Source organism: Callithrix jacchus, chromosome 7 (assembly GCF_049354715.1).
Source record: "Callithrix jacchus isolate 240 chromosome 7, calJac240_pri, whole genome shotgun sequence".
In the NCBI taxonomy this organism is placed as follows: domain Eukaryota; kingdom Metazoa; phylum Chordata; class Mammalia; order Primates; family Cebidae; genus Callithrix; species Callithrix jacchus.
The window spans coordinates 107,099,621-107,127,420 of NC_133508.1; the positions used below are offsets into that span (position 1 = coordinate 107,099,621).

General features: G+C 34.4%; 1 protein-coding gene across 30 annotated transcripts in view; it reads left to right on the top strand.

The window, feature by feature from the left end:
* LRRC7 (leucine rich repeat containing 7) overlaps positions 1-27,800 on the top strand; it is a 597,290-nt gene that overhangs the window by 301,516 nt on the left and 267,974 nt on the right. For all 30 annotated transcript variants that reach the window (XM_035251839.3, XM_078332210.1, XM_035251845.3 and 27 more), the window contains 2 exons: positions 2,095-2,184; positions 5,433-5,489. In XM_035251839.3, coding sequence (XP_035107730.3) covers positions 2,095-2,184; positions 5,433-5,489 — 147 coding nt within the window. The remainder of the gene's footprint in view (positions 1-2,094; positions 2,185-5,432; positions 5,490-27,800) is intronic.

Here is a 27,800-nt window from a genome sequence, read left to right on the forward strand (position 1 = left end):
GGGAAAGGAGCAGGCAATCATGATTTGTTTCAGTGTACACCAAAATGATAAAGGCAGGAAGTTCTGGGCAGGGCACAAATAGAAAAATAGGTAAAATAAGTAAACATGTATCTCACAGAAAAGGAAACAAAAATTTCTAATAAACTTATATTCCTAACTAATCACGGAAATGATTATTGCTATTTTATATTTACTAAAATTGGCAAAAATGAGAAAAGCTAACAAAGCCAAGGGTTAGGAAGGACATGGAAAAAGTTCTTATGTGCTTATAGTTTCATTATAAGTAGATAGAACTACTTTGAATGAAATTTGGCTACATCTAGTAAACATAGACCTGCATTTTCTATGACCAGTGATGTCACTTCTAAGTATATGACTTAAGTAATCTTTTATAAATGTACATTATATGTTTAAAAATATTCACAGATGCCAGTATTTGTAATAGCAAAACAAAAAACTAGAAACAAGTATAATGCTCATTAGAAGGAAAATGGTAAATTGTATATTCATACAATGGAATACTATGTTATGGCCAATCATTCACATCAAAATGTATAATACTAATACTAATTTTTATAGACTTGGGAAAATGTACATAGTATTATTTGATTTATATGATGTTCAAAAGCATTCAAACTCATACAATATGTTTTGTTTTAAGTAATTAAATATTGGTAGTAAAGCTGTTTAAAAACAGAATATTAAATATGATTCAGGAATTTGTGGGGCAAATAGGGAGATGTAGACAGGGAAGGACACCCAGAGTGTTTTAAAGATACTGATTCTATTGCTTCATTCTATTGTGGGTACGTATATTATTTTATACATGTATGTATATACACACATACACACACGTGTGTGTGTGTGTTTTATATATACATATAACAAAGTATTGGACATAGGAAGAGAAACCACAGAACAAAACTCAGATATAATGTCCCAGGAGCAGGAAGAGAAGCAGGAAAACTGTTGTAGTAGAAGCAAAGAAGGAGAGAACAAGCAGTGATGGCAACTGTTGCTAGGCATTGTGGGATCTGAAATAAAATGAGGCTAATGGGACTGGAACTTAGGAGGTCAGTGGAGGCCTTAGTGAGTGCATTTTCAGTGAGAGAGTTGGGGTAGATGCCAGAAAACAATGGCTTCAGTAGTAATAAAAAGCAATGAGTATAGGTAGCTTTTAAAATAGTTTAGGCAGTAACTGCAAGGAAGAAGATAGGCTGTAATTTGAGGAGAAGGCAAATTTGAAGGCTATTTAAGAGTATCTTATAAAAGAACATAATCCGGAGTAGACCATACATAAAGGCATTAAAATGTTTAAACAAATTTATTTATAAGAAAAACAATATTCTTCCAAAAACAAGTCTCCTGAAAAATACTTGAATTAAATCTTTTTACATTTCAAATAATTATTTCATCTAATTTCTGAAACTCCCTAAATGTTATTTTCCTAAGTTTTTGATGCGGTTTATAGCCTTTATGATTGTTTAATTATCTTTTCAATGTCCTTTCTCATTTTTAATAAATATGAATTAGACAAATTTGAATCATGATTTACATACATGTTGAACAGGCATTAAAATAAATTATTAGTTAAGGTTACAACATATTACTTCCCTTTTCATACTGGGCAACTTTAGTCATCACAGTAACAAACTGTAGACAAATTTTGATGATAAAGTGAAACAGTAACGGGATACTCTTGCCTGACTATATATGTGAATATTCTGTTGAAAAAAGGAACATTATTAGTTTTAAAATTACAAACAATCCAAACAACTTGAGATCTCCATGAAAAATGTCTTGGCTGGTATGCATAAAGATAGGCCAGCAATAAGAGATGATGTCGCTGATTTTAGCTGTGGCATAAATATTAATATAGGAGAGTAGCATGGAGGTGGATAAATGCTATTTACTTTAATAACAGGCAAAATTTTCAAACTGTAACAACATGCTCAATAAATTCTTTCATTACTGTAATACCAAAAGAGAGTTGAAAAATGTATTACGTTTCTATTTTTTCTCCTCAGAGATATATGTTTATTCTGTTCCTATAGCAACATCAATGCAGTGACTAAAACTTTAACTCCTTTTTAGACTTCCTGATGGCTTCACACAGCTCCTAAACCTGACCCAGCTCTACCTGAATGACGCCTTTCTTGAATTTCTTCCAGCCAATTTTGGAAGGTAAGAATAAGAAATTTAAATTATGCAATTATATTTCACCTTAGATAAGTGCTGTACCAGCACCAGTTGATGAGACTTCAAAAGTGACAGCTGTGATTAAAGATAGGCCTCATTATTATTCAATAAATGAAACTGTTAATTAATGAAACTTTTGCAAAAAGCGAAGTAAAATTAGGTCTTTAAATGACATTAATAGTCAAATAAACTCTAGATGAATTAAAGAGTTGAATATTAAAAAAATAAAGCCAGAAATGATCCGGGGAAAAAAAGAGATGAATATTTATGACTCTGGTTGAGAAATACCTTTATAGGCAGAGAGGCAAAGAAAAATATCATAAATGGATACATATGGTGACCTAAATACTTTTAACATAAAATATCAGATAATCAAAAAATTAAGGTAAAACAATAAACTGGGAAAATAGTTCAATTATATATGAAAAACAAATTATTTACATATTTAACACATAAAGAATTCTTACATATAAGTATGAAAACAAAGATTTTAGAGGAAAAATGGTTGAATTACAACAAAAAATTATTTTATAATAACACATATAAATGGCTATTGAACACATGGAAAATGTCTATTTTCACAAATAATAAATATAATACAAGTTAAAACAGCAGTAGAAGACCTTTATGTTCTAACATATTGCAAAAACTGTTAGATTACAAAACAGAGATAATCTCATGCTCTCTGATAGGATTGCAGAATGTTATGACCTTCATGCATGGCAGTATGCTTTTAGAACCTTTGAAAATATTTGCAACTATTGCCTTTGTAAACCATTTCTAGACATGACTCTTACGATTATCAGATACCCCACTAGGATTTATGGACAAGTTTATTGTTAATTACAATGTGAAAAAAGTGGAATCACACATCTGAGGACACTGGTTAAATATATTATGGTTCATACATATTATAATACCATGTAGTAATTAATAATATTATCTTAGGTGTTTTTTAAAATTCTTAAGATATTTCCCATATGAATATGAATCTGTATGAAATAAAAGACTGGTACCTTAGAAGTAAAATTATGGATAGTTTTTATTGTCATCTTGACATGTTTTTTAATGCAAAGAATATTTTAAAAGCTATGACATTTTTAAGTTTATTGTCAATGCATTTATGTAAATGATCATCTTTGAAACTGTTCAAATAATCGACTAGGTATAACTTGACACCAATCTGTTAACTGAAGCTCGTACAGGACATTGAGAACTCAGTTGAATAATGTCACTTAACATGGGACAGCCTCCATTTACACACTGAGAGCACATCAACATTTGCCAGATTCCCTTACTTTTGCAGATCACACCATCACAACATTTATAAACAGCTTATACTTGGGCAGTTTTAAAATTCACAGAGCGTCCAAAGAGCATTCCCTGGCTTCTAAATGAATTGGCATTTCATCATTCATCCATAGAAACTAGCATGGCCCCTCTTGTACTAACCACAGCATATAGTATACTTTGGATTTATCAAGTCAGAAAACATTTAATTATTATCTTAAGGTATATTTTTTTCTTGAACTTTTGTCAGTTCTCTTTAAGTAGTCCTACTGCGAGGAAAAGATTTGTGCAAGTGAAAAACATAATACTAATAACAAAACCACTCGGAAATAGAATTTAATTTTGCATAAATTGCCTACAAAAATATGCTCTATTTTATATTATAATCTAAAAAGGTCTTTAACTTCAACTGGATAGTTTAACAAGAGGACAGTTAAAATTCCTTTTAAAACCTAAGATTCTATGTTCCTAAAAGCCAAAATCAGTACAAAATATCATACTATTACAATTGATGACAAGATTTGAGACAGACAAATGTTTAAGAAGTCTCCTTTACTAGCAATATACCCATGCTGTGAAGAACTGAATTGCTTTATTTTCTATACAGATTAATTGTTATAAGATCAAAATTAAAAGCTTGATAGGAGGCAAAAAAAGAGTGGAGGGAGAGAGACCTACAGGAAAACCTAAAAGCACAGTGAATTTAAGAGATGGTAGATTAAAAAACTTCAAATAGTAAAATATTTTCCAAAACATTAAGAATTCAGAGAATCCACTTAATATCTGTTCTAAAGTAGCCTCATTTGGGTGCATTTTAACATTCAATATGGACATAAGTAACAATAGTGTGTTCTAGGCTGCAAGACTTAACAAGTAATTAAGATGAAATGCATTCCTAATCACAAATGTTACTCAAGCAACAGAAACTCTGAATACCTCTCATTCTCTTCACGTGATTTCCCCCACCCCAGCCTTGTCACAGGACAGTTGATATGACAGATTTTTAAATGCATAACGTTTTCATAAATGTTAAAATATGTACCTTAGAGTCAATGAAATATGGTGTATTGCAGCACTTCTCCCATTGTGTAATTAGTAACAATTGCCAATTCTTATTAAAACTTATACCAGAAATTATGCTTTAATTTGATACTGTTGTCATACACTTATAGATGGGGAAACTGAATTAAGAGGGGTTAATTTGCCCAGTGTCACAGTAGCAGAATATGAGAGTCTGGATTTCACACAGACTTACCTTCCTACAAAGTCCCACTTTTTTACCTCTATGCCATAGTATTTGCTTTTTAGTTCATTTATAGTCTCTTGAGGGAAATTATTGCCATATTCCAGTGAACACAGCATATGGCCTTTAGTATCTATTTCAGTTATCTATTGAATGCATGAAAATAAACAACAAATATATTTTTATAAAACGTATGAAATTTAGAATGCTGGAATCTAAAGATTCCTTTAAAATATCTCAGTTAATTTTAGGAAAATAATATTTCTCATTGCTCAATGTTGATATAACTATACTCATAATCAATATGTATATTTATTTAAAATCTATTACCATAGTAAAAAAAAACTCTGGATATAGGTGTTTGGATAGTGATAATGATAGTTTACCATAGTAAAATTTATTTCAGTTTTAATTTTGTGTTATTATGGGTACATATAGTTGTACATATTTATGAGTTACATGTGATAGTTTAGTGCTAACATACGATGTGTAATGATCAAATCAATGTAATTGGGGTATCCATCACTTCAAGCTTTTATCATTTCTTTGTGCTACAAATATTCCAATTCTGTTTTTTAGTTATTTTTAAATATACATTATTGTTAACCATAGTCACCCTATAGTGCTACCAAATACTAGATTTATTCTATAATTTTTTAGACAGAAATACTAAGGAAAATTTTAAAATTCATTTCTGTAGACTTGTCAAATTGCGGATCTTGGAGTTAAGAGAAAATCACTTGAAAACTCTACCAAAGTAAGTGACTGTGTATTTTCTGAATTTTGAACTGTGATTTTTTTTTTTTTTGCTAGTAAGAAAAATTACTACTTCTATTTTGTCTGTGTTTTGTCACTTCGAGTTAATTTGTCTACTCATTTTCCTAAAGGCCAAAACATATAGTATACTGTAAAAGATTCATAGTACATGAGAATGTATCCTGTTTTATTAAACTGTAATTACAGGTCAAGGTAGAAAGAGTTCACTTAAGTTTATTCTCATGGCTGAAGATACATTCCAGAAAATTATTGCACTAAAACATATGAAACTGTCATTCTTATAGTTAAAAATGATAGTGTCATAAGGTTCAACTTAATAGAATGCTTAATTCCTTAAGTTCATTTATGGATTGTAGTGTATATTTCAGTTTTTAAATCAAGAATATGCCAGAAATTTTTAGGAAAAAAGATTAAGATTTTTCAAGAGATCATAAAGTGGTTTAGCTAAAAGTTACATATTCTTGTAAATTGTTCCTTTTTACTAGTCTATTTAAAATTTGGCTTATATAAAAATATAGGATATTTTAAAGTAAAAACTAATCCCTAAAATTTTATGCAATGTTTACCATAAGAAAATGCTTTGTTTCACCCAGCTTTGCCTTATTCATGTGTAACAATCGAATTTTGTGTTGTGCAGAAACAATTATTTTTGAAAGTCAAAATGGGTTCTTCACTTGATTAAATCAGTATGACTTGTATATATTATGATGAAAATATTTAAAGTACTGTGTTGCAATTATCACCTTTCTGCAGTATTATAGAAAAATATTGAGTACAGTGACTAATTTTTTAAACATTTCAATAGGACTTAGATTCATCTGCTGAACCAAAATGTAACCTTATTTTTTACTTATTAAATCCTTTTTCTAAGCAAACCAGATCGACTAATATATCAACAGTATACCTTCGAGTGCATTTTATGTATGAGATTATATATTAAAATTGTGTCATTGTGGTATAATGACACAATTATTAAAATAACTTTCAGTAATGATATGGATTTTATTTGGATATATGCATAAAAATAAAACACCTACTTAATCCTCCATAAGAGAAGAAAAAGAGTGAGCATAGAAATGAGGAAATGTCTGCATATTTCACCATCTTGCACTTTTGAATAATGCCTTTCTCTAAGCTAAAGCATTAGGTACGGGCCTAACCTAAGGGACCCCCTCCCAAATTGGGAGTGTAAACAGGTGGAAATATGATTGAGGGTGTTTTGTTCAAGTGGAAATTTCCTGCAAAGGCATCTAGTGCCACTGTGTCCATCCCTCATGCTTTTGTCTGCCACATTTAAAGTAAGTGGAAACATGACTAACTGGAAGCTAAACCAAGATAGAAAAGCAGTTGTTCCCTTCATCTAAATATATACATTTAGGTCAAGGAGAAAATATTGGGTATGCAGAGGAGAATCCTTTTCCCTCTGTTCTCAAATAATGGCTTTGATTTGAAGTATAAAATAAACCTGACATAGGTTGCTAGGTTTTAAAATATATTTTAAGTGTAAATCTTAAATATAAATTAAAACCTAATATGGATTGATAACATGGACTTTATATGAGGTAGCTGTGTGAATAAGTCAGAGTAATGAGGAACAATAATAACAATAATTGGTGCTGGGGTATTGTGCAGGCTTCGAGATTGTGGTCCAGTATTAAACAGAATTAAATAAGTAGAATAATATGTATAAACCATTTTTGGACACAGAAAAATGTTGTAAAGATATATTGGAACTGATGCTGGGTCTCTTTGATAGACTCATACATATAACTTATATAGCTGTTACAGCTTTTACATTTTAAGAAATATTTTCAAAATTACTTGCAATCTAGTGTGTTCATTTTATAACTTACAGACAAAAATCTAAAGAACCAAATTCAGACATAAAATACAGATAACTTTAGTTTGGGGTCTATAGAATGAGAATTACAGAAAGAAATTCTTCTTTGAATAAAAATAAACTTTGTTTTTACTATGTATTATACCTTTTGATCACCAGTCTATATCTATAACTTAAAGCTATGTGAGAATATTATAGTATCCTTTCTTTTGCACTCCCAATAAAAATAGAGGTAAAAACATAGTTTTAGGAAAAATAATTTTAGTTTTACAATAACTATTCTGAGAAGATATAACTCCTGAATTCCATAGGGATACAAACAAGATGTTGGATTGTTAGTTATTTTCTCTTCTTTTCATCTTTTGTCTTAAGTCTATATGCCTAGCAATTTGTGACAAATGTGAATGTGTATAAGAATTATATTACATACCTTAAGATGTATATCCTTTAAGCAAACTGATAAAGACATTTTGGTGTATGCAAATTCTAGGATCATTTTTTTTCAGTTAGAAAAAGAAATTCGTATTATAAGTTTCCTTAAAATGTTTATGATCATTCCTCTAAACATATCAAGGAATCATACAATTAAGTTCTTTGGATATGCATTTCCCTAAAATTCATTGAAGCAGTCAAGTCTTTATTATTTGTAATAATAGGAGACAGTGAATATCTGAAAATAACTAGATTGCCAAAAGGAAAAATTTTTAGATTCTATCATATGGTTTTTCCTTATAGAAGAATTATCTTCTTAATTATGTTTTTTGAGGGATAGTCAGAAAATGTGGAGATGGTAGAGAGAATTCAAATGAATGTTGGGTGTCAAGGGAAAACCAATCCTTTGTTTGCTTATGTATTCCTTTCTTCATTTGTTTGTGTAAAAGTATCCCAGGGTCAGGAATCCAAGAGAGGCTGGATTCTCAGTGATGCTGTCTCAGGATGTCTCATGATGCTTGATGGACTAGGGCTTGCCTCAAATCTCACTCAAGCAGTGGTTGCCAAATGGCTTTCTCACTGGCGATATGCTGGAGGCTTTCCACTTTTTTCCTATGGAAGCTCACACGTGCCTCTCTATAAGGTTACTTTCAATGCGGCTGCTTCCTTCCTTCTGAGCAAGTGATTTGAGAGACAGAGTATGTGTCTAATACAGAAGTCTTGGTCTTTTTATAATCTAATCTCAGAAGTGATAAACTATGATGTCTACCATATGCCATTGATCACAGAGACCAAATCTGGACCATTTCTTCCAAAGTATGGAAGAAAACAACATAAGATTATGAATACCCGGAGACAGGGATTAATGGAGTCCATTGTAGAGGATACCACAGGTCTGGTTCTCAGCATTGCTGGTCTAGAAATTCAATGCTGACATTCACTAGATGCATCAGATGCAGGAGACTAACTTACACAAATCAAACACACAGGGGATTTTATCTTAGCACAACACACTCTGTTTCCCAGAACTCCAGCTATACTAGTGTTCCTCTTGAACAAAACATGTGTGTTCCCATTTTGGAGGCTTTACACTGTCAAGAATTTTCTTTCCACACATCTTCGCCTGATTAGTTCTTCCTTATGATTCATGTCTCTCTTCAGATACTGCTTCCTCAGGGTCCTTCCCCCATTATATAAAATAGTCTCCCTTCTTCTTTATACCATTTCACTGTTATGTTTGATTTTCATCATAGCACTTACCACTCTCTGTATGATTTTGACTCTTTGTTTACTTGGAGATTATCTCCTCAAGAGAGTAGAAGCTCTATTAATGAGAGGTTATTTCCACTTGGTTACTGCAGACTCTCCAGTGCCTTAAACATGGTAGACATACCAAACCAGAATGCTGACCTATGGATTCTCAATGACAAGTGGCTCTCATGTGACCTTGATATTTTGCATCACTTGATTATTTTTCTCCACAGAAAATTATATGGGAAGCCAAACATTATAATCAGATTAGTCTTTGGAGAACAGCATAAAGTCAGACAAGGACAAATGATTGGGCTTTCTCAATAGCTGATAGCCCAGACTTGGATTTTATAAACCTACACATTTTTTCTCCCTTTCCGGGTGGTTTCAATTTAGGCGTAATAGTTCAGACATGACAGGGAGAAAAATAACTTCATATTAAGAAAATATTTATGACAACTAAATAAAATATAAAAAAAGTATCTTATTTGCTTATTATTAAAATGTGTCACATTTCATCAAGAAACAAAATATATATCAAGATAAAAATGAAAGAATAAGAACATTTTTTTAAATGAAATTTAGAAATGTTTTTCACAGAAGTAACATAACATCATATAAATGGTTGGTAATAATGGTGGGTTTTACCTTTAAATAAAACTGTTCCGTAGGTGTGGGAAAATTTTTTCTAATACCCTAAAATTAAAACAAGGCCTCATTCATTAATAATTTATTAAGGCCGTGACTAACCTTGCTTCAACTAGAGCTAAAATATATTATGTAAATGCATGTGTTAATTATGAAACTATGAAGTAATATGAAGAAAAGGAAACATAAATTAAGGCAACATGAATATTCATGTCTCTTGATGCACAAGGCATGAAGCATGATACCTCACTTTGGTGTCATAAACTGACTAAGAGAGGAATGTTTCAAATATACTTCAACAGAATTACTGGGACAATATCAATAAATACAGTAAAACCTGATGAACGTATTCAAAATTGGGAAAGTGGATAGATTCGGTAGATGAGAAATGCTAAGAATTGTTGGTAGAAGTTCAAAGTAGAGACATAAATCTGAAGTAGTGACAATATCTTTTGGGTCATTGACCCTTCAAGAATCTGAAAAATAGCTATGGAATATAGAAAAGTATTAATCCAAAATTCAAGTTGTATCTGTTTTCAGTATACTAATAGCCTATTGTGAATATACACATTCTTATTTTCACCTAGACATAGAATATTTGGCTTTTTATGTAAAATAAGCAACATCAAAATACCTAGTATTGGCCAGGAGTGATGGCTGACATCTTTAATCCCAGCACTTTGGGAGACTAAGGCAGGTACATCACTTGAGGTCAGGAGTTTGAGACCAGCCTGTCCAACATGGTGAAATCCTGTCTCTACTGAAAATGCAAAAATTAGCCAGGCATGATGGCATCCGCCTATAACCCCAGCTACTCAGGAGGCTGAGACAGGTGAATCACTTGAACCTGGGAGGCAGAGGTTGCATTGAGCTGAGCCAAGATCACACCACTGCACTCTAGCCTGGGCAACAGAGCAATACTTCATCTCAAAAAAGAAAAAAGAAAAAAACTAATGTAGAGCACCAAAAAGAGGGCCCTCCCAATTTGAGGGATCAAATTTGTTGAATGTATAATTTTAGTCATATAACTATTTCTAGTATGTTCATTGAAGAAGATTTTTTTAAGAAGATAAAATTTTATAGAGTAAATTTTATTTTGGGTTGCTCATAAGACTATATTTCATTATCATCTATGAAGTTTTTTAATTTCCCATAGTAGAAATTATTAAGAAATTATTTAAGAGATTTTCCCAAGTACAAGCATAAATGATACTTTTAAACTACTAAACTATATATGCTAGATAGCTAGTAAATGGTGTATCTATTATTTACGTGATTTTATCCCTTAGGCATCATTGCTTTTATTAAGTGATTTTGCCCCTGAAAACAAAGGTTCCAGAACTCTGTAGTATCCACTTTATGAACACCTAAGGACGGGTACACAACATAAATATACTTTCAGAAGATGCCAGTTCATTATACTTTAACTGGACGTAGCCTTCCAAAAATATTCACTTTAAATTATATGTGTAAATTAAAGCCAAATCTACCTTGACAGCTGCACACTGTTAAGGAAAGATATTAGATCATGAAAGTCATGAAAGACTAAGGGACTATTACAGATTCAAGAAAACTAAAGAGAGTAAAAGTAATGTCATTCTGAACTTTAGCTCTCAAGGACATTTTTTAGACAACTGACAAAATTTGGGTTTGAAGATTAGATGGTAGGAATCTATCACTATTAATTTCCTGATTTGGATGGTTGTATTTTGGTTGTGTAGAATGTTTGTGTGTAGAAAATACTCATCGAAGTATTTGGGAGCAACGGGACATCAGACTGGCAGTTTACTCTCAAGTAATTCAGAAAAACATGATTTTAAGTTTTTAAACTTTTTTGTAATTTTATGACTGTTTCAACAAAAAAGTCACTTTGTTTTGTATTGTGTTCTGCAATTTCATTTTTAGTTTTTTTACTGGGTTAAGACTACTTGGCTACTTAACATGAGAGCTACCCTCTGAACAAACTTTTAAGTGTACAATACAGTATTGTTAACCACAGGCACAATGTTGTACAGCAAATGTCTGGAACTTGTTCATTGTGTATAACTGAAACTTTATACCAATTTGAACAACTCCGCATTCCCTCCTCCCCTCAGCCCCTGGCAGCCATCATTTGATGCTGTTTCTGTGAGTCTGACCATTTTAGATACCTTGTGTAAGTGGAACATGCAATATTTGTCCTTTTGTGACTAGCCTATGTCACTTAGCAGGTTCACCCATGTTGTCACATATGGCAGAATTTCCTTCTTTTTTAAGGTGGAATAATATTCTTCTGTATATATGCATATCACATCTTCTTTATTCATTCATCTGTTGTTAGACATTTAGATTGATTCCATATCTTAACTATTGTGAGTAATGATGCAATGGACATAGGAGTGCAGACATTTCTTCAGGATCCCGATTTCAGTTCTTTTAGACATACATTTAGAAGTGGGATGCTGGATCATATGGTAGTTCTATTTTAAATTTTTTTAGGGAAGTATTCACTATGTTTTACCATGCTGTTTTCCATAAGAGCTGTACTATCTTCCAATATAACAAAGGGAACATAAAAATGTATTTTAGAAATATATTTTCAAAGATAAATTCTTTGAAAATAAAGATAAAAGCACTAATAACACAGATAAAATTATTAACTATATGAAGTATTTGTCAATATACAGGTAAAGGGAAGAATTTGCATTTATATACTAAAATGCTAATGTTATGTATGGTGATTCATGCCTATAATTCCAGCACTTTGGGAGGCCAAGGCAAGAGAATCTCTTGAACCCAGGAGTTTGAAACTAGCCTAGGCAACATAGCGAGGACTTGTCACTACAAATAATTTTAAAAATTAGCTGGGATTGGTAGTGTGTGCCTGTAGTCCTAGCTACAAAGGGCCTGAGGTGCGAGGATCACTTGAGCCAAGGAGGTTGAGATTGCAGTGAGCTCTGATCCTCTACTGCACTCCAGCCTGGGCAACAAAGTAAGACCCTCTCTCAAATAAATAAATGAATAAAATGCTTAAATATTTATAAAAATCAGAATTTTAGAAGTAAGTTTCTATGTATGTGAGTAATATATGCATTGTGTATTTTTTTCCCAACCTAAATGGCAGTAAGTGCTATATATTTATAATTATAATGCAAATTTCTAAACTATTCATTTTGAAATACCATGTTTTTATTTCTTATATAAGTTCATTTATTCTTTTTTTATCAGATTACTCCATAGGCAGGCTTATCTGAAATATAGATTTGCCATGTTTTCTTTTTTTAAAATTCTTCCATTCCTTGTTATCTAGTTTAATACCAGTTATTATTATCAAAATAATGAGGAAAGCTCATAGATTAATATGTATTCTAAACTGGACAGTTGTGACTGAGTCATGTTTCCATTCTCATTTCAGTGACGTATTAATGAATTTATCTCACTTGGCATTATGCTACCCTACTAGCTGTCTTAATGAAATACATCAAAATGTTCCTTAGTGCCATTGTAATGAAAATTTCATTGTCAGGCACAGCTTACAAAATGCCTTTTTGATGTTTCTATTAACTCTGTATTTGTAATTCTATTTTATAACTGTAATACATAATTGGATGCTGTGTGATTGTATAATCATATTACCTTAATGCTTTTACCAATTTATATCAATTTACAGGACACAGTGTTTTTGTTAAACCCATAGTATCATCCTCTTCAAGTCTGTCTTTTTCAAAATCCCCAGATTGACAAGCTTGCTAACCAAGGGAAACCACATTAGTGCCCTCTGCTTTTAGATGACTGTACACAGAAACAGATATTTGCTTTACTTCTTCTCACTTGATGCTATATTTTCAATTCAAATGAAATAAATGGACAGTTATCACATTCTATATTTAAAAGTATTCTATGAATTATAATGCATTATAACAAAGTAAGTATTAGAGTCACTTATAAAATATCAAACATCTGCTTTCCATAGACTCACAAAAGAAAGACTTAGTTCTGCCTTATGAACTAATTGTATTTCTTTTTAAACTTATATTCTCAACATGAAATTAAAAATGATAATATTATGGTTAGCTAAGGATATGTCAAGAACAGGAGGAGCTTGGAGCAGGTCACAATAGCCAAGTAACATGGTATTCAAATTTCTCTTTTCAGAGTACTTCAAACAATAGCTACTCTGATCCCTGATGATTAGTTTACCAAAAGATGAAAACTGCCTGCTGTAACAGTGAGGCTGAAAGCACCCAGTTTCAGTTTTACAAGATCTCGGGGGCTTAGTCTCTAGCGGAACAATTAGCCCACACTCTTATTCTGTTTGGCTGAGAAGAGCTATAAAGTAGTTGAGTGGGAATATACTTTGCAGTCAAAAAGCCCTAGTTGCTTGTTTATGAGTTATTTACCTTCTCTGAATCTCAATGTCCTTATTTGTAAAGAGTACTGGATATCATTACCTCTTTTAAGTGGGGAAATATATTTTGGGTAAGAGTTGATGAAAATAAGGCTTATTATCATTTAGACCCAGGAAGCATTTTAAATAAATTTAGTATACACTGGCACTTAGAAAATCTGGATGTATGCAAGAAAAGATTGGCATGAGTGCTAGATATTTTTCATTTTATCACATAAAAATATCTTATTATAAATGAAATAATGTTATTTTTAGTTTTTTATAATAAATTCTTAAAAATAATGTGTGATGCTAATGTGCCTTTCTTACTCTGCCAGCAGTACTGTAATGAAAACTACACAACTCATATTCTGTCATCCTCAATAAAAAATATATAAAATGTTTAGCTAAATGATCTACTGTTGATTCTTAAAGACCTTCTGCTTTTAAAATTCATAGCTTCTTTAGGCAAATATTGAACTTAGCAACTGAAACACATGATAGAAATTAACACTCAACAAGGATTAGAAAGGCATACATCCATTGTTTGTATCTTCATGTATTTTATAAATTCATTATTGTGGATTTTTGTTGTATCCTTTATGGTCTCTAAATAAATGTCGTATCTTTACTAAATGAACGTTCTGAAACATCATACTAATATTGACTTTTGTCTCAGTGTCTCAGGCCATAAAATACACAAACAACCTAGTTGACAGATACAGTGCTGTGGTCTCAGGCATTACCTCTGCACTGATGAGCTGCAAACATTTATTTCCAACCTGAACTTTTTACCTGAATTCCAATTCCATATTCCAATACCCAATTTCAAATGGAATATTCACCACATGTCAAAATAGAAATCATCCCCATTGCTCTTTTCCACCCACCATCCATAATAAAAACCAAACTTGGTTAAAGTAAATTTTTTTAAAAACCTATATTTTGTTATACACTGCCTAATGATAGCACTACCCATAGAATCACAGAAAGCAGAAATTTCCATCTTATTTCCCTCTCCTACTAGCCCCAAATCATCAGCCATCAACTTATGTCACATCTAAGCACTCTTCCCTTCCCATGTTCTTACGCTACTTGAGCTTCTTAATGCTTGCCTGTGCCTTGAACAATTCCTCTTTCATCTCTACCATTAGAATACATCTTCCTTATTGTTGTCAGAGCTTTCTTATTAAAACATACCAAGGCACATGTCAGTTTGAAAACTCAGAATGACTGCTCACAGCTTTCAGAAGACAAAATGTCAAGAACCGTCATGGCTTGGAGTCAACATTTCTGGCTTCATTGCTTCCCAACACTTTCACCATCTCATGGGGTTTCTGCCACATCCAATATACAATGCACCTTTATATCACGAAGCATCTTTCTTGAGACATTCCCTTTTTTCTGTCTGAAAAACTTCAAATTATCTCTTAACTTTTCCACCACTTTCACCATGAAATTAGCCATAGATTTGGCATTCAGAGTGGTAGCTTAGAAATTCTTCTTGAGTTTTTGCAAGGCAAAGTTTCCATGGGAACTTGGATCTAATTATAGTTTTACTCAGAAATATAATAAGCTTAATTCAGTGAGGGTTTTTTGTTGTTGTTGTTCTTATATTGAATATATTATCTGAAGCTTTAACTCCATAGTTCAACTGTCAAGTAAGCAACTGCAGAGCAGCGCTCTTTCCCTGCCCAACTGCAGATTTTGGAATGGCACAGTCTCTGCGACAGTGGACACATAACAGGTATTAAGGGATTGATTTTCACCAGGTTCTCTTCTATGATATTTTGGTAGGTTCAAAAAAATTAAAAATGACTCTGAATTTCACCAGATATATTTTATTATAGCATCTTGAAAGATTTTCCTGCCACCCATGCTTTGATTTTTACTTTTAAAAAGGACTCTTCATGAGAAAACAACAAACTACCCCATTATTGATAGTTAGCTCAATAAGGCACACTAAAACAGCTGAAATGGATCTAACTCTCCACAGATTTTCTGCTTTCTTCAGGTCTCCTTTCTCCTCTCTATTCAAGTCAGGGTTATTTCAGGTCTTTCAATATGCAAAATACATCTTTAAAAAGCTCACTTTTCTGTCGAACAGATGCAAGGGGGAATATTTCTAAATTGCTATAGTTTGCCACAGTTTCTGTGACATTTAAGATAAGTGTCTGAGCAATATTAAAAATAAAAATTCACATAAGAAATTAACTTCATGGGATTAATTTCTTTAGGTGCACATTTTATATTTCCTTTGGTAATATGAGGTTTTAGATTGTTCTTTCAAGGATTTTAAAAAATTATCATTTTTTCCAAACTACTTTTTTCATTGTGTTTAGTTTTATACTGTTTATATTGTACATACCCCAAACCTTTACCTAACTACATTGCATTTCTATTCCTTTTGCTTTAAACTTAACCTTTTCCTGTAACTTTAATAGGACTCCTGTTCACATTTACTATTTAACAGCAATCTTTTGTAGTTATAAAATAAATGCACTATAATTTTATGGGCAAGACTAGTAATAAAACTATTGGATTAAAAAGCTATGACTCTTATCAAGCATTAGCTGTTTACATTTATGTTTATTCTAAAAAGATGGGATCGAATATCTTATGCCATATGAACTGGTTAAAAAGTGAGGATAACATTATTTAGGAAACATTCAGTGGCACTGTAGATAAATGAATTATTTTTTAATTACAGTAAAATGTTATTAAGGCTATTTGCTCTGGATTATACTGAAATACATCTTAATTAAACATATTTCTAAAAGTAAAAACTTTATTTTGCTTAAATGTTTCACAGAATCTTCAAAAGAAAATGTAACAGCATTTATTATACTAAATATATCTTAAAGAGCATTTTTTAAGTTATTACTTCCATCAAAATGGATATACATTGTAAAATATAAAACACATTTTAAAATATATACTTTCATTTTATATAAACAAAAAGACCTAATATCTAAAAGCTTTACTTAAGAGAATGTAAAATGAAAAATCTTTGGCTTCCTCTTATTCATACAATAATATTTAAGCCCCAAAACATGGCATTCCAGGCTCTTCGCAATTCTGACCCCAACCTTTCCTTCTACCACCCGCTACTGAATTCCCTAAATATGACTTGCAAGTTTGTGCCTCTGAAGACATACTGATAGGTTCTTACTTTATATAATGAACAAGTCAGTTAAAAATAACTTTAATTGGTCACGTACCTCATATGTGTCAGACAGTATTCTAGGTGCCAGAGGATATAACAATTTTCTACTGTTCAATTGATGCCTGTGCAGCCATCAATACCTATCATTCCAATGTCAGGGCGGGGGGTGCTGTGGTTCCCTTGGAGGGGAACAAAGTTATTCAAAAGAGCATAAATATATCTGCCAGAGAACCTACTGGTGCAGTAATTGCATCTTTGGGTCATGCATCATCTGGGCCACTTGGAAAAATAATACAAATAATCCCATTCCTCTTGTAAAAGGGACAGACACCATCCTAAGGAGTAATGTCCCTTGTGTCTCAGGACATTGTAACCCAATAGAATTAATCATCACAAACCCCCAAGACCCTAAATGGGAAAAAGGGGAGAGTGTAATGCTAGAAATTAATGGGAAAGGGCTTGACCCCAGAGTCAGTATCCAAATTCAGGGAAAAATCCAAAAATGCTCATCCCAGCCAGTGTACCAGCACTCTTATGGTATATTAAATAAGCCAGTGACAGAACTTCCAAAAAAGACAAAGAACTTGTTCCTCGAATTTGCTAAAAATGTGGCCCATTCCCTCAATGTCACTTTTTGCTATGTAAGTGGAGGGATGACTATGGGTGACAGGTGGCCATGAGAAGCCCGTGAGTTATTATTACCTCTAACCCTGTCCCTGACCTGACCTCAGTTCAAAGGGTTCAAACCAATGCTGGTTTTAAAGGTTTCAATTATTGGACAATACTGTTTGGCCAGAGAAGGAACAGTCTTCACTGTTCTGGTAGGGAAGCTTAGCTGCTTAGGTCAGCAACTGTGTAATGAAAGAGTGGGCACTGTAACCTGGTGAAGCTCAAACTATACAGAAAAGAAATCCCTCCTAAAATATCCAAAATTACAGGATGCTTGGAATCATCCTGGGTACTGGAAAGATTGGACAGCCCCTTCTGGGTTGTAGTGGATACACGGGCATAAAGCATACACACAGCTGCCTGAAAGATGGACAGGTAGCTGTGTCATAGCTGTCATTAAGCCTTCTTTTTTCCTATAATCTGTTAAGACAGGTGAGCTGTTAGCACATCCAGTCGACTCCGCCCAGGAGAAAAGAAGTCTAAAGATAGGTAAATGGGAAAATAATAAGTGGCCACTGGAAAGAATTATTGAGTACTATAGGCCGGCCACAGGGACAGAGAATGGCCCATGGGGACACCAGACTCTTATCTATACACTAAATCAGATCATCCAGTTGCAGGCTGCCTTGGAAATACTCGTTAATGAAACGGGCAAAGCTCTGTCCATTTTGGCCGGATAAGAAATTCAAGTGAGAAATGCCACTTATCAGAACTGGTTGGCCTTAGATTATTTGCTGTCTGCTAATGGAGAAGTCTGTAACAAATTCAAACTAACCAACTGCTACCTACACATAAACAACCAGGGTCATGCAGTTAAAAATATGACCAAACTAGCACACGTGCCTGTGCAGGTACGGCATGAATTCAACCCTGAGCTCTTGTTTAAAGGTTGGTCCTCATCCTTGGGAGGATTAAACACCCTCATCGTAAGTGTGATAACAATAGTGGGTATTTGTTAACTACTCCCCGGTTTTCCCCCCTTGTTCCTCTAAATGGCTAAGAAATTCTTTACTGCTGTAATAGACCAGAAGAACCACATCATAAATGTTTTATATCCATCATTATCAATCAGTTTCTTCAGAGGATCTGGAAAATGAGAATGAAAGTGAGACCTCTCACTAATTATAAAATGGTGAGGGTCTCAAAGGGGGTGGTAAGGAAGGAGACCCAGGCATCTAGGATCACCTCCCCCGGACCTCCACACTGCATTTCAGAAGAAAAGGCTGGCCGACTGGCATCTCCTAAATCACCTTCCTATAGATCACGGGTGTGTTATGGGGGAATCTCTCCAGAAGACATTGTTTTTACTTACACAAGATCAAACCCCCACCGTACTCCTCCATCCGGAGACCAGGACCCTTTCACATGTAATTTCTAAAATTGTAAACCCAAGACCCTTTCACTTGTAATTTCTAAGGCTGTAAACCTAAGATCCTTTCAGGTATAATATCTAGAGTGTAAGCCTGTATGAAGGCAGAGCTTCTCTTTGTTAGGCGTGCCTGGCTATTTAGACAAAACATAAAGCTTTGCTCCTGGGCCATAATAATAAACACCTTTTCCTTCTAGTTCGGTGTCCAAGAGGTCTGTTTCTCCCAGCTGATCCTGCATCACAATGACTTTCAAGTATGGTGGAAGGAAACAGATAATAAATGAATAGGATGGGTAACTGCTATGAAGAACACAGGATGATGTTATAGAGAGAGTTGGAGTTTTGAGGGTTCATGGTGAGGTTGGATGATTGGAGGGATTGTTTTTTTGTTGTTGTTATTTTGTCTGGGCTGGTCAAGGAAAACCTTTCTGACAAGGTCGAGTTTGTCTCTAGATTTGCATGGTGAGAATGATGAAGTTGTAAAGAAAGAGAAAGAGCAAAAACAACAACCAAAGGAAAAAAGAAAAGCAGGTGTACAAAACTTGTGATGGCAGCAAGCTTGAGATGTCTAAGGAGCACAAGACCAAAGTCATTGAACATGCTCAGTGCAAGGTGAAGGAATATGAAAGGACAGTGTGGTAAAATTGTGAAGTGCCTTGTGAGCCATATGGGGAAATTAGAATTGTATTCTGATTGTATTGTAATGGGAAACCATGGTGACTTTGAGCAAAGGAGACATGTGATTTGATCTAAGCTTTTCCAAAAAACAGTCTGACTTCTCTACAGAAAAGAGATTTTAGGAAGGCAACATTGAAAAGTGGACACCAATCAGGAGATGATTGCAGTAGTGAAGATGAGTAATGTCGGTGACTTTGTCTAAGACTGTAGTTAAGGAGACAGTGAGTGGGAAGATTTGCAATCCATTTTGGAGGTAGGTTCTTGCTGATGGACAGAATACATGGTGGAAGTAAAAAGTAGGAATCAAGGCACATTTGCAAAGTATGGGTTTAACTAATTGGATGGATGGTGAAACAATTTCCTGATATAGAGAAACTTTGAAGAGTAGTATATGAGGGGAATTGGGAATTAGATATTGGCAATGGAAAGTTTGAGATATCTATTAGATGATCAACTGTTGGTAGCTGGATACATAAATCATCTGCTCAGGGAGATAGAGATATAAATTTAAGAGTCCTCAGTGTATGGATTATATTTAAAATTATGAAACTCTTTGAAATGATCAATGGAGAGAACACAAACAGAGAAGAGATGAGAAGCCAGAATTTAGCTTGGACATTTAGTTTGGGCATGGAAAAGGAGCCTATAAACAATTACAAGAATGAGCAGCCAGAGAGTTAAGAAGAAAACCAACTGCAGGTAGTGCCACAGAAGTCTAGGAAAAATGTGGGAAGAAGGAGTCAATTGTACCAAATGTAACTGAGATGTCAGTTAAGACAGGAAAAGAAAAACTAAGCATTGGCATTAGCAAGATATAGGTCCTTGAGAGGAGTTTGATAAGAGCTATTTTAGTAGTGCATTTTGTGCAGCCTTATTAGAGTAGTTGAGGACCAAACAGGGATTAGCAAGAAGAGACAACAAGCACAATTTCTTCCATTTTAACTGCAAGATGCAGCAGTGCAGAGATGTCAGTAACTAGACAGGGTCATCACGCCATGAAAAGGGCTTTTTAAGGATAGATTATAGTGGAGCATACATGCAAGCTGATGGAAATGATCCAGTAGAGAGAAAGGAATTAAGGATGCAGAAGAAAAGGGAAATAATTACCAGAAGAAATGCTTGAAGAGGTGAGAGAATGGGCTGTAGATCACAAATGGAGGAGGTGTTCACAGAAGCAGGGACTCTTCTAACATGGAAATATCAGTGACCTGGAGTGGAAAGATAAAAATGTTCTCAACTGGGAGAGAAATCCAAGATGGCTGATCACCAGCAGCTCAGGATTGTAGCTCCCAGTGAAAGTGCAGAGAATGAGAGGACGCCACACTTTCAGATTAATTTTTGTTGCTCACAGACCAGGAGTTTCCCAGCAGATGAGTCCCACGGGTTGCCAGAGAGACTCTTGTGTCCTGCATGGTGGTTTTGCCAGCGCCCCAGCACAGTGGTTCTTGGTGCAGAATAAACAGGACTGGGGTCCCCCTTTGGTCGATGTTTGGAGCTCCAGGAAGGCAGAGTCGCCCATTCAGCTGATTGAAGAAGGGACTCGAAGGAAGCCAGACCACAGACTCCTTGGCAGAAAAGCACCAAGAATTTTGACACCACTGTTTTAGCTGGTGCAGTGGGTTGCTCAGATTTCAACACTGAGAATCAGCAAGTTGGACGTCCACTCAGAGACCTAATTTGAAAATCGGTAATTACAAAGATGACAGTTGGATAAATTTACAATGATAGGAAGAAACAAGCATAAAAAGACTGAGAATACTCAAAATCAGAATGCTTCTCCCTCTACAGGGGATCACAGTTCCTCGTCAACAAGGGAACAAGGCCTGATGGAGAACAAGTGCGTTCCAATAACAGAATTAGGCTTCAGAAGGTGGATTATAAGAAACTTCTTTGAGTTAAAAGAACATGTTCTAGCCCAATGTAAAGAAACTAAGAAACTTGAAAAAAGGTTTGATGAAATCCTAACGAGAATAGACAATTTAGAGAGGAATATAAGTGAATTAATGGAACTGAAGAATACAATACGAGAACGCCACAAAGTATGCACAGGTTTTAACAGTTAAATTGATCAAGCAGAAGAAAGGATATCAGAGGTCAAAAACCAACTTAATGAAATGAAACGAGAAGACAAGATTACAGAAGAAAAAGTAAAAACAAATGAGCAAAATCTCCAAGAAATATGGGACTACGTGAAAAGACCTAATTGATGTTTGATAGGTGTACCTAAATGTCATGAAGAGAATGAATCCAAGCTGGAAAATATTCTTCAGGATATTATTCAGGAAAACTTTCCTAACCTAGTAAGGCAGGACAATACTCAACTTCTGGTAATACAGAGAACACCACAAAGATATTTCTCAAGTTGTTGAGAACACATAATCATTAGATTCACCAGGGTTGAAATAAAGGAGAAAATTTTAAGGGCAGCTAGAGAGAAAGGTCAGGTTACCCATAAAGAGAAGCCTATCAGACTCACAGCAGATCTCTCAGCAGAAACCCTACAAACTAGAAGAAAGTGGGGGTCAATATTCAATATCCTCAAAGAAAGAATTTTCAACCCAGAATCTCATATCCAGCCAAACTAAGCTTCATAAATGAAGGAATAATAAAATTTTTCGTGAACAAGCAAGCACTCAGAGATTTCATCACCACCAGGCCTGCTTTACAAGAGCTTCTGAAAGAAGCACTACACATAGAAAGGAACAACCAGTATCAGTCATCCCAAAAACTTGCCAAAAGGCAAAGAGTATCTTCATAATGAAGAATCTATATCAACTAATGGGCAAAGTAGCCAGCTAGCATTAAATGACAATATTAAACTCACAAATATCAATATTAATCCTAAATTTAAATGGATTAAATGCCCCAATCAAAGACACAGACACGCAAACTGAATAAAAAGTCAAAACACATTGGTACGCTGTATCCAGATCCATCTCATAAACAAGGACACAGAAAGACTCAAAGGATTGGAGGAAGACTCACCAATCAAATGGAGAGGGAAAAAAAACACAACAACAAAACATGAGTTCTAACTTTCGTCTCTGACAAAATAGACTTTAATAGTAACAAATTAAAAAGAAACAAAGAAGGACATTACATAATGGTAAAAGGATCAATGCAACAACAGGAATCAATGATCATAAATATATATGCACCCAATATAGGAACACCCAGATACATAAGACCAGTTCTTAATGACTTATAAAGATATTTGGACTCCCGCACAATAATAACGGGAGAATTTGACACCACATTCTTAATATTCAACGGATCAACAAGATAGGAAATGAACAGGGACATCTATAATTAGAACTCAGACCTGGAACAAGTAAACTCAGTGAATATTTATAGAATTATTCACCCCACGTCAACAGAACATACATTTTTCTCAGTATCACATTACACCTATTTTGAAAGTGACCACATAATTGGAAGTAAATCACTCTTCAGTATTTGCATAGCATTTCACAGACTTAAATGAAATATTGATTGGCTGTTTGTTATTTTTTTCCCTATTCCTTTCTGTCTCTGCTATTAAGCACAATTATTGGCATAAAAGGGGTTTTTAATATCTATTTTTAGATTGCATTCCAGCCTGGGCAATAGAGCAAGACTCCTGTTCTCTCTCCCCCTTTCTTTCTTTCATTAAAAAAAAAAAATCACTTTACAATCTGCAATACCTCAATTTAAACATTCCTTTAAAAAAATGTTCTCAACTAATTTCTTTTATGTTCTCTATAAAGCATGAAGAGTCATCACCTGAGCACAAGTAGAAAATATTAGAGATTTGAGGAGACAAGAGAAAGCATGAAAGAACTCTGAGAGAGTGAGAAAGTTAATGGACTAGGGTGGTATCCTACAATCTTCTGGCAGTGTTGACCACCTATGTGAGGTTGAAGGTTATACATCTGAAGAAAATCCAGTCAGAAAAGTTAGTCTTCTTCAGAAAGTCAGATACTTTGCAGGCATAGAAGGAGACAAGCCAGACACCTGGAGTTTGCCCAGTTAGCCACATCGAGGAGGAGAGGGGAAACGGAAACATAGGTTGTTTATGGGACAGTGACTGGGATCTAGAACTACATATTTAAGATGGTAGGTAGATGTAAGGATATGAAAGGGTCAGGAAGAAATGTTTTATTTGTCTTTCTTTCCTTTTTGATATGCCATACGTCTTTAAAGTTTAATCCAAATGCTGCTCCCTCTGTAAAGTGTCTCATGACACCTCAGGCAAACTTAATGATGCTTTTCTCTTTGTTATGTTGCCTTTTGTACATTTCTCCATGGGAGCATTTTTCACATTATGTTGAATTTGTTGTCTATGAGTATATCCCCAAGAAGACTGTAAACTTGTAAAGGGAAGAACTACATATATCTTATTCATTCATCTTTATTTTGGCAACAGTGTGGGGCATAAGGAAGGCTTGCAAAGAACATTTACAATGTAGTATGGAAGGAAGTGCTTTAGTACCTAGACTAATGCCAAGGACTTGATGAAATCCTGTGAATACTTGATTGATTGAAACGACAGAAATGAATAGGAAGTTAAGCTCTGTCATGTTTTCTTATACAACAACTGGCTCTTGATTATTGGAAAATTAATGTCAAGTATAATGTTCATTGTTCATCTTTCTTCTCATTTCACTTGCATAGCTATAGCCATTACATTCATCATTAGCCTGAGCAAGAGTTCACTACAGATGTCAAATTGTTTTAGTATCTTTTACTTTTTAAAAAATGTTGGAAATGTAATAACATGGCTTAAACTGACACTTTTCAGTTATATGTGGACTTTATTTGCTTTCTTAAGTTAGTTAATTGAACATATTATCAGTTTTAATTGAAAAAATAAATATTAACTTTGGGCATATTATTAGATGATGTTTTTTATAGGAAAATTTGTTATAGTACATTTTAGATGGAATCAATTTCCATAACATTATGTAAAATGAAAATGTGTTCTAAAGAAAGAAACAGCGAAGAAGGTACAGTGTATTGCGAGGCAATATGGCTTTTTTAGATTGCCAAATGTTGTTGCCTGGTGAGCAAACTGTGTAAAACACTTTGTATCAGAATGTCCCTAATGCAATTATAATTTCTAAAGATAGCTTTTACCAAAGCTTCTGTAGCTTACTAAATGCATCATGCCTCGAAATGTTTACAAAATCATTAAGTCATCCCTGATGCTCAAATGTAGCTACTGTGAATCTTCTGTATAAGGCTGATTTTCTGAGAAAAAAAAAACTAATAAATGCTAAATATTATGTTCCACTGTTTGAAAGAATAATTATTTGATTTTTAATTATCTAAAGTTATAAAATAAGCCATATTTTCCTGGAATTCTGTTCTACTTGGGTGCTTTTTTGTTTCGTTTTGTTTTTTTGAAACGAAGTCTTGCTCTGTTGCCAGGCTGAAGTGCAGTTGCACAATCTCGGCTCACTGCAACCTCCACTTCCTGAGTTCAAGTGATTCTCCTTCCTCAGCCTCCCTAGTAGCTAAGACTACAGTCACATGCACCAACACACCCAGCTAGTCTTTATATTTTTAGTGGAGAAAGGGTTTCACCATATTGGCCAGAATGGTCTTGATCCCTTGACCTTGTTATCCATCATCCTCTGCCTCCCAAAGTGCTAGGATTACAGGCCACCAAGCCTGGCCTCTACTTCAGTTCTGCTTGAGTTCTTAATAAGAAATCAGCACTTTCCATTTGTTCCTCTTTTTATTTTATTTTTCTTTTTTTGAGGCAGTTACTCTGTCACCCAGGTTGGAGTGCAGTGGCGCACTCTTGACTCAATGCAACCTCTGCCTCCCAGGTTCAAGCAATTCTTCTGCCTCAGCCTCCTGAGTACCTGGGACTACAGGCGCATGCCACCACACCCAGCTAATTTTTGTAATTTTAGTAGAAACAGGGTTTCACTATGTTGACCAGATTAGTCTTGAGCTGCTGACCTCATGATCTGCTGGCCTCACCCTCCCAAAGTGCTGGGATTACAGGCATGAGCCACCACACCCAGCTCATTTGTTCCTCTTAAATAATTTTAAATAATTTCTGATAGAAAAGTTTATATTTGAAATAAGTTTTAGACTGTTGCAACAAGAAACATGTTGAAAGAGTCTAATCCAAGAAAGGCAGAACTAAAAACAAATTATAGGAGAAAATGGATGAGAAATATGAATGCAGCTGCTTTAGGGAAGTGGATTGCTTTTTCTTTTTATAATAACAATGAGAAATCTGAAATCCTTGCTTTAGTTGTAACTCAGTCACTTACAAAAATATTTTATAGTGTTTGTATTAAATATAGTGATTAGCATTCTATATTGGTTCATAAGTAAAATATACTACCTTGTAAAACCTGGCAGATATTTCATTGATAAAGTTTTGAATAGGTGATACAAAGTCCCATTAAATTCTGATTATGTTTGTTAGTCCCAGTTTATCCACAGAATCAGCATTAAATAAGTAAATCAGCAAAGTTCATAACCGTGGCCTGTTTTTCAGGTGAGATTCTTGAATATAATTGAAACAAGGGTAATTAATTTGTCTAAAATTTTCTTTATTGTTTTTTGTCATATTTTTCCATCTGTAGTTTCAAACAGAAATGCACACTGATTCTTCACCCTTGTATTACTGAACAAATAAGATGAAACAGGAGCATAGGACCAGGTACAGGGGTTGGTCTGTAATCCCAGCGCTTTGGGAGGCTGAGGTGGGAGGATCACTTGAGGCCAGGAGTTTGAGACTAGCCGGGACAACATAGTAAGATCCCATCTCTACAAAAAAATTTAAAACTTAGCCAAGCCTTGTGTTGTGTGCTTGTGGTCCTAGCTATTTGGGAGGTGGAGGCAGGAGGATGGCTTCAGCCCAGGAGATCAAGGCTGCAATGAGCCAAGATTGTACTACTGCACTCCAGCCTGGTCAACAGAGCAAGACCCTGTGCCTAAATCTAAAGAGAGAGAAGCGGGCTGGGCGAGGTGGCTCAAGCCTGTAATCCCAGCACTTTGAGAGGCCGAGGGGTGGATCACGAGGTCAAGAGATCGAGACCATCCTGGTCGACATGGTGAAACCCCGTCTCTACTAAAAATACAAAAAATTAGCTGGGCATGGTGGCGCATGCCTGTAATCCCAGCTACTCAGGAGGCTGAGGCAGGAGAATTGCCTGAACCCAGGAGGCAGAGGTTGCAGTGAGCGGAGACTGCACCATTGCATTCCAGCCTGGGTAACAAGAGCGAAACTCCGTCTCAAAAAAAAAAGAGAGAGAGAAGCAGGAATATGAATTCTTTTGGTAATCATAAACTATTTTTAAACCAACTTACTTAGGGTAACCTGACGCAATAGGAATCCAGATATCTTTATACTCTCATATAGAATGAAGTTATTACTTGAAAATTATGTAGTGAAAATGAGTATTCCTTTGGGGATGGAACAGCTATTAGATGGGCTGTTCCAACAGTTTAATAGCAAAATAAAAAGTATCAAAATCTAATACAAATTTCAAAAATATGCCAGCATTTTTTAAAAATCGACAATTTTATTGGTGATTTTTTTAACTTTACAAAATAAAATCTGGATTCTTTTTCCTTAACTTAGCCTTTGGTTCCCTGCCTTTAGCAGAAACATCATGGCCAAGTGGAGGGGATTTGGGCTTTAGAGTGGGACAAACATGAATCTAAACCTTTTTCACCTCTTAGTACTTTCATACCTTAGAGCAGGGCATTTAGCCTTTCTAATATGTATCATGTAATTAGGCATTATATGTAATATGATATATGTATTATAGCCAATAGTGTCTTGTACATGGTTGATGCATGATAAATGGAAGTGGTTATGAAGTTTGCAGAGGGAAAGAGCAAAAAAGATGCCAAGAGAAGCTT